Source organism: Chiloscyllium plagiosum, unplaced genomic scaffold (assembly GCF_037043375.1).
Source record: "Chiloscyllium plagiosum isolate Xiang-an unplaced genomic scaffold, Cpla_swu_hap1 HiC_scaffold_20, whole genome shotgun sequence".
NCBI lineage: Eukaryota > Metazoa > Chordata > Chondrichthyes > Orectolobiformes > Hemiscylliidae > Chiloscyllium > Chiloscyllium plagiosum.
The window spans coordinates 18,512,963-18,519,708 of NW_028270158.1; the positions used below are offsets into that span (position 1 = coordinate 18,512,963).

The 6,746-nt window shown below is 42.2% G+C and overlaps 1 protein-coding gene across 1 annotated transcript in view; it reads right to left on the minus strand.

The window, feature by feature from the left end:
- Positions 1 to 4,185, minus strand: part of foxk1 (forkhead box K1) — a 130,547-nt gene extending 126,362 nt beyond the window's left edge. Inside the window, exon 1 of the mRNA XM_043711910.2 lies at positions 3,637 to 4,185. Coding sequence (XP_043567845.1) covers positions 3,637 to 4,052 — 416 coding nt within the window. The 5' untranslated portion in view covers positions 4,053 to 4,185. The remainder of the gene's footprint in view (positions 1 to 3,636) is intronic.
- Between the last annotated feature and the right edge of the window lie 2,561 nt (positions 4,186 to 6,746).

Genomic DNA, 6,746 nt, shown 5'->3' on the forward strand with positions numbered 1-6,746 from the left:
GGACTGTTAACCCAGAGACCCAGGCAATGATAATACCATCAGGCTGTAACCAAACCCTAGGAGTTGACCCATGACTTCAACTGGCTAAGAACCTCAGCAAAATACATGGTGTTATGTGAATGAGTTAAGCAATAGTTTGGAACTTTAGTTCCAAAATGAATCATTAATCCATTACATTGCCAGGGGACACAGCAGGATGTAGACAGGCTGGGAACTTGGGCAGAGAAATGGTAGATGGAATTTAATCTGGGCAAATGCAAGGTGATGCATTTTGGAAGGTCAAATGCAGGAGGCAAGTATACAGTAAATTACAGAACCTTTCTTAGGCTTTCTTAGAAGCATTAACAAAGACAGATCTAGGCATACAAGTCCACAGCAGGATGAAGTGCTTATACATGAAATGTCGACTCTCCTGCTCCTTGGATGCAGCCTGACCTGCTGTACTTTTCCAGCACCACAGTTTGTGGCCAAACTAAAGTTCTATGTAGCTGAAACATATTTTGTCAATTTCAATACTGTCTGTCTCAACTGATGAAGGCGGGCATGCCATATGCTGCTTTGACCACCTTATCCACTTGTGTTGCCACTATCAGAGAACTGTGTCAGCAAAGTTTAAAGGAGATGTAAGATGCAAGTTTTTGTTTTTTTTCCACACAGAGGGTGGAAAATGCCTGGAATGCACTGTCAGAGGAGATGGTAAAAGCAGATAGAAGAGGCATCTTGATAGATACAGGAATCGATAGCGAGTAGAAGGATACAGACTGTGGACAGCAAAAGATTTTTAGTTTAGAAAGCTACATCCAAGGGCCTGTTCTTGTGCTTTACTTTTCTTTGTGAATACAAGTAGCTCTACAGTACCCTAACTTCCTCAAAAATGTATGATTCCTACATAGAGATGGCCATTCCTTTATGTTATACATCATCAAGTACCACTGAAGTAACCATCTTCAGTTCCAAAGCCTTCCATCTTCATTACAAACTATTCAAAATTTGAGGCAAGCCAATCATACTCATGCTGCCACAACCTCGTTATTCCCCTTTTTTTGCAAATCCACACAATGATGCACGATAAGGTCTGCACAGAAGAATGAGAATGCAGAACTGCAACAATAATTGGATGTGAAAAATATGGAGATATATAAATTTAAATGGACAGTTTCGACAAAGGTTTTTTTGAAAGAAAAAAATAGGCCCAGTAATCCAAGCAACGGCAAGCATTGGAATATTAAACTCTTGACACTACAAAATAGTGATCTCATCTCTCTTCCAGAAACCATCATCCTACTTACAGCAGTCTAGGAACTGCCAAGAGAAGAAACATATCTAACCATCGGAAACAAAGGGGGGAAAAAAAAATCAGCTAAGAAAGAGGATCATTATCAGGATACTCTTAAAGGCCCATCCTAGAACAGCAGTACTTGCAGGCTAACAGAAGGTTACCTGCCAATTTCCATAAATACAAGAGATGCACGTGCAAAGAATCAGATATGAAATAAAAAGGCAGCACATGGGAATTGAAATCATAAAAAAATGTCGACGTTTCTCAAAATCATACTGCAACCTGCAAAAATTGGTGTATGTTCAGTTATTACATATAAGCAGGAAATTTTCATTATCCAAACTGTAAAAATACCAATAAACACAAATGAGTGGCTTGCAGAAATTATATACAAGTATGGGGAGAAATTCCAACACCTTCTTTATTGCGAGATGACAACTAGTCAATACACATCAAATGCAATGAAGACTGAAAGGGAAAGTCCCTTATTCAAATTCTAAGAAATAAAGTATTTTCCGAAATATTTCACTTCTCCTGCAAATGGAAACCATTCGCAGCCTTCAAATGAGAGGAGGATACCAACAAACGCAAGTCAAGTCTCTGATAAAGTTTACACCTATTTTACAAATCAACTCTCAGACAAGTAATCTTTCCTAGTGGCATTGCAAATTCTCAAAAATCCTCCAAACAGTTTTTTTTAAAGATGAGGGTAAAATATAGTGTCATTTGAAGTGGCTCATTCAGTTGTAATATCACTCTCGCAGATGAAAATCATAATTGAAAGAAACTGCTTCTTCATTAAAAAAACCCAATTTTACTGGATGGTGCTTCAATTAGTACAGGTCATTCGAATTACACTTCCTGTCAGCAACAAATAAAATGCATTGGATTACAGTTTGCCAACTCATCAGAAAGTGTGTTTCTAAACAATTTGTTTTTATTACAAGGAACTGGATTTCTAAGAATAAATTATTTCTTACTAGCATTTCCTATCAATTCATTTAGCATTAGTCTATTCCTGTGCTCTTCTGTCAAATTTGGCCCAGTAGAATTAAAGAATTGTTGTTGTACTGTCTCACCTGTCAGTTGGGCAGAAAATACTTCTATGGAACAAATCTATGAGTTTGGAAACTTTCCCAGTGTGCTAAACAATATTTACCAGACCCCAAACAAAGTCAAATAAACTGTACTTAGTGGTTGTTCTTATCTTGTTGCTGTATCCAAATTGGCAGCACAATGGACTATGTCAAAAGTAGTTCATATTTTAAAATGTCCTGAGATCATGGAAGACATTACATAAATGCAATGATTCTCTTCTTCCATGGATTTTTTTTTGAGGGGTGAAACTGCATCTTTTATTTAAACCTATGAGTTTCATTCAACATGGACACACACTCAAAAGTCAGCACTTAAAACATACAAATACTAATACATTTACGCTTAAAATGCTCTAATAACAATTCTAAAAACAAGCTACCACTTCGTTCTCACTAGTATACATGCAAATCGAGATTTACTAAACAATTCATTTGACCACCGCGCTGCATTTCCTGAAAATCTCGTGGAATAAATCACACAATGTGTATGCACCCTGTTGCCTTTGAAGAGGGAAGAGCCATAAGAAGACCTGCTAGAGCCAAGTTAAAAAATCACAACACCAGGTTATAGTCCAACAGGTTTAATTGGAAACACTAGCTTTCATAGCGCTGCTCCTTCATCAGGTGCTTTCATCAGATTTTTTTAACTTTGTACACTCCAGTACAACATCAGCATGTCCAAATCATGACTGCTAGAGCCAAAAGATTTTACAGCATTTTATATTCAATATAATGCATACGGAGATATTCTAAGCCCATTTTCCAGCACTTGGCTTGCATGCTGTGGCTCATCAAAGGATTTAAGTAGTATTTAGATGCCTCCTGCCTCTAGCCCGTCTTTTCAGAAGCAAGTTAGTTTCTATTCAGTGCTCTAACAAAAACAAATCAAATCAGGAGCCCGACAATGAACACAATGAAGTCATGGCCAAGTGCGACATGAATTTTCGTTGAGCTCCATGTGTGGATTTCTCTTCCTAATCGCAGGATTGCCTCCTCCCCCCCCTTCTCCCAACTTGGCTCTGACACGCTGTCTACTGGCTGTGTTTACATTACCTACTTGGGGCCTAGTCGCCAGGTGGAAGTCTCCGCCCTGGAGTTGTCGAGTAGCCGGCTGACGCAGAGACCAAGCCCGGCTTCGGCTTCCACTCCCAACCCGGTGTAGGCCTCAATTTATTTTTTTCCCTTCTTACCGGGGAGGAAATAAGAGAAGCTGTGTTTGCGTTTTGTTTGTTTTTTTATTTATCTTTGCAGTCTACTCACTGTCGGGGTAGCGGCAGCGGCGGAGCTCCCCTCCTCTGGAAGACTCCGTCCACGAAGACGCCGTTCTTGCCCAGACACTTCAGGTAGAAGTGCGGCTCCTGGAAGGTGATCTGCAGGTGCCGGCGGGAGATGAAGCTCGAGTGGCCCATGTTCACGTCCACGGGGCCCTGGCTCGAGTTGCGGCCGATGGTCACCGACTCCTGCCGCATCAGGTACTCGAAATCCCGGCCCTCGAGCTTGGCGATAGCGGCGTCGGGCGGGGCCTGCGGGTCGAGGCCCAGCTCCCAGCGCACGGCGCCGCTCTTGAGCTGAGCGCTCAGCCGGCTCGGGCTGCACGGCGCCGACTTGAGAGCCAGCAGCGCCCGGGCGCCCGTGTCGTCGCCTTCGCTGTCGGAGGGGAAGAGGGCAGCCTGCATGGCGCGGGCCTGGCCGGGAAAGGTGCGAGAGGCGGACAGCCGGCCTATGGGGTAAACGGCAGACGGGGGTAGTCCGAGGCCTGCGACTCACTGTCCGCCACTAGGCACAGCCTCCAGTCGGCGGCTCAGCAACGCCGAGTGCCTCCCGTTAGACAGGAGTCATAACAAGCAGGGGGAGGAGAGGCAGAGAGAAGAAAAACCCGGAGTGGAGTGCCCCACCGATACAAAACACACAAACAAACATTTAAAAATCACACAGACAAACACAAACATTCAAAACACACACAACATTCAAAATACACAATCAGAAAAGAGACACACAAACAACTTTATAAAGATTTATAAAATCATGAGGGGCATGGATATGGTAAATAGACAAAGTCTTTTCCCGAGGTAGGGAAGTGCAAAACTAGAGATTTAAGGTGAGAGGGGAAAGATTTAAAAGGGACCTTGGGGCAACTTTTTTTTTGTGCAAAGTGTGTTTTATATATATGGAATGAGCTGCCAAAGGAAGTGGTGGAGGGTGGTACAATTACAACATTTTAAAGGCATCTGAATGGGTATATGAATAGGAAGGCTTTAGAGGGATTTTGGGCCAAATGCTGGCAAATGGGACTAGATTTAGTTAGGGTATCTGGTCAGCCTGGACAAGTTGGATCGAAGAGTCTGTTTCCGTGCTGTATATCGTTATGACTCTACAATAGACAAATAAACAAAACGCAAACACACAGGCATACACAGAGACAAACATTCAAAACACAAACTTACAAAACACAGAAACATACACACACAAATAAATAAGAGAAAGTGAGGACTGCAGATGCCGGAGATCAGAGCTGAAAATGTGTTGCTGGAAAAGTGCAGCAGGTCAGGCAGCATCTGAGGAGCAGGAGAATCGACGTTTCGGGCATGAGCCCTTCTTCAGGATTCCTGAAGAAGGGCTCATGCCCGAAACGTTGATTCTCCTGCTCCTTGGATGCTTCCTGACCTGCTGCGTTTTTCCAGCAACACATTTTCAGCACACACAAATAAATACAAACAAACATAAACATACAAACACACACTGACATACAAAACACCCAAGCATACATACACAAACAAACAAATCAATATAAACAGACAAATACAAACACACAAAACACAAATACACACACACCAACAAACAAACACAATCAGACACAGGCGATTCAAACATACTCAGGCAAATACACCCAGGCATCACAAACACACACAGAAAAACATACAAACATCCACACAAACATGCACAGATGTACTCACACATACAAACATACACAAACAGAGACATAAAAAACACAAACATAAAGCACACAAATGTACAGATAGAGACACACAAACATACACACAACTGGAGCTAAGTGAAGAAAATGAACTGTTTGAGACATGTAATTTTTACAGCACAGAAAATGAACCTTCAACCCATCATGTCTCCAACAGTCATCAAGCACCTATTTACTCTGATCCCATTTTCCAGCACTTGGCTCATAGCTTTGTGGATATTTTCTTATTAACCCGCTCAGAGATGTATGATACACCTCTAGCGCAAATGATACTTGAACCCAAGCCTCCTGGCTCAGAGGTAGGGACTCTACCACTGCACCACTAGATGCTATGGTGTCTCAAATGTTTTAAGGTTCCTGCCTCTCCCACCATTTTCAACAGAGAATTCCAAATACACAATACCCTCCAGATGAAAATTGTTTTCCTCTAACCCCCTCAAAACAACCTGCTCCTTACCTTAAAATTGTGTCTCCTAAACTAAGGGAAAAGTTTCTCTCTATCTACCCTGTCAATGCCGCTTAGAACTTTGGACACTTTAATCAGATTCCCCTCTCGGCTTCCTCTGTTCCCAAGAAAGCAGCCTCAGCCTATCTTGCCTCTTTTCATAGTTGAATCGCTCCAGCCCAGCCAACATTCTAGTAAATGTCCTCTGCACGCTCTATAGTGCAGTCATATCCTTCCTATAGTGTTACAACCAGTACTCCAGCTGTGGGCTATCTAATGTTACTTGCAACTCCATTATAACCTCCTTGCTCTTGTATTCGATGCCTTGACAATTAAAAGCAAGTATCCCATATGGCGTCTTAACACCTTATCCAGCTGTGCAGCTGCATTTTATGCAGTACATTTCAAACTTCAGACGTTCCAAAGCACTTTTCAAACAGTTAAATAGAGGAAAGAATGCTGAGTCGGAAGCTGACTGTGGTGTATAAATTTGTAAGGAGCATAGACTGGAAGAAACTTTTCCCCTCAGAGGAGTCAATAACCAGGGGACACAGTTTTGAGGTGTGAAGAATGAGGTTTAAAGAGATTTGAGGAAAACAATCTGGAACTCACTGCCTAAAACGGGGTTAGAGGTGGGAACACTGAAGGTGTTTTAAAAATTCATACATAGGACATATGGTCAGCATTTATTGCCCATCCCTAATTGCTCCTGGATCTGAGTGCTTGCTTAGGCCATTGCAGAGAATAGTTAAGAGTTAGCCACATTACTGTGGATTTGGAATCACATATAAGCCGGGTAAGGACAGCAGATTGCCTTAGTAAACCAGGTAGGTTTCACAACAATGGCATGGTCAGCATTAGACCAGCTTTCTTTTAACTCCCGATTCTCACTGAATTCAAATTCTGTCATGGTGGGATTCAAACCCATATCCTAAGACCACTAGCCTGCCT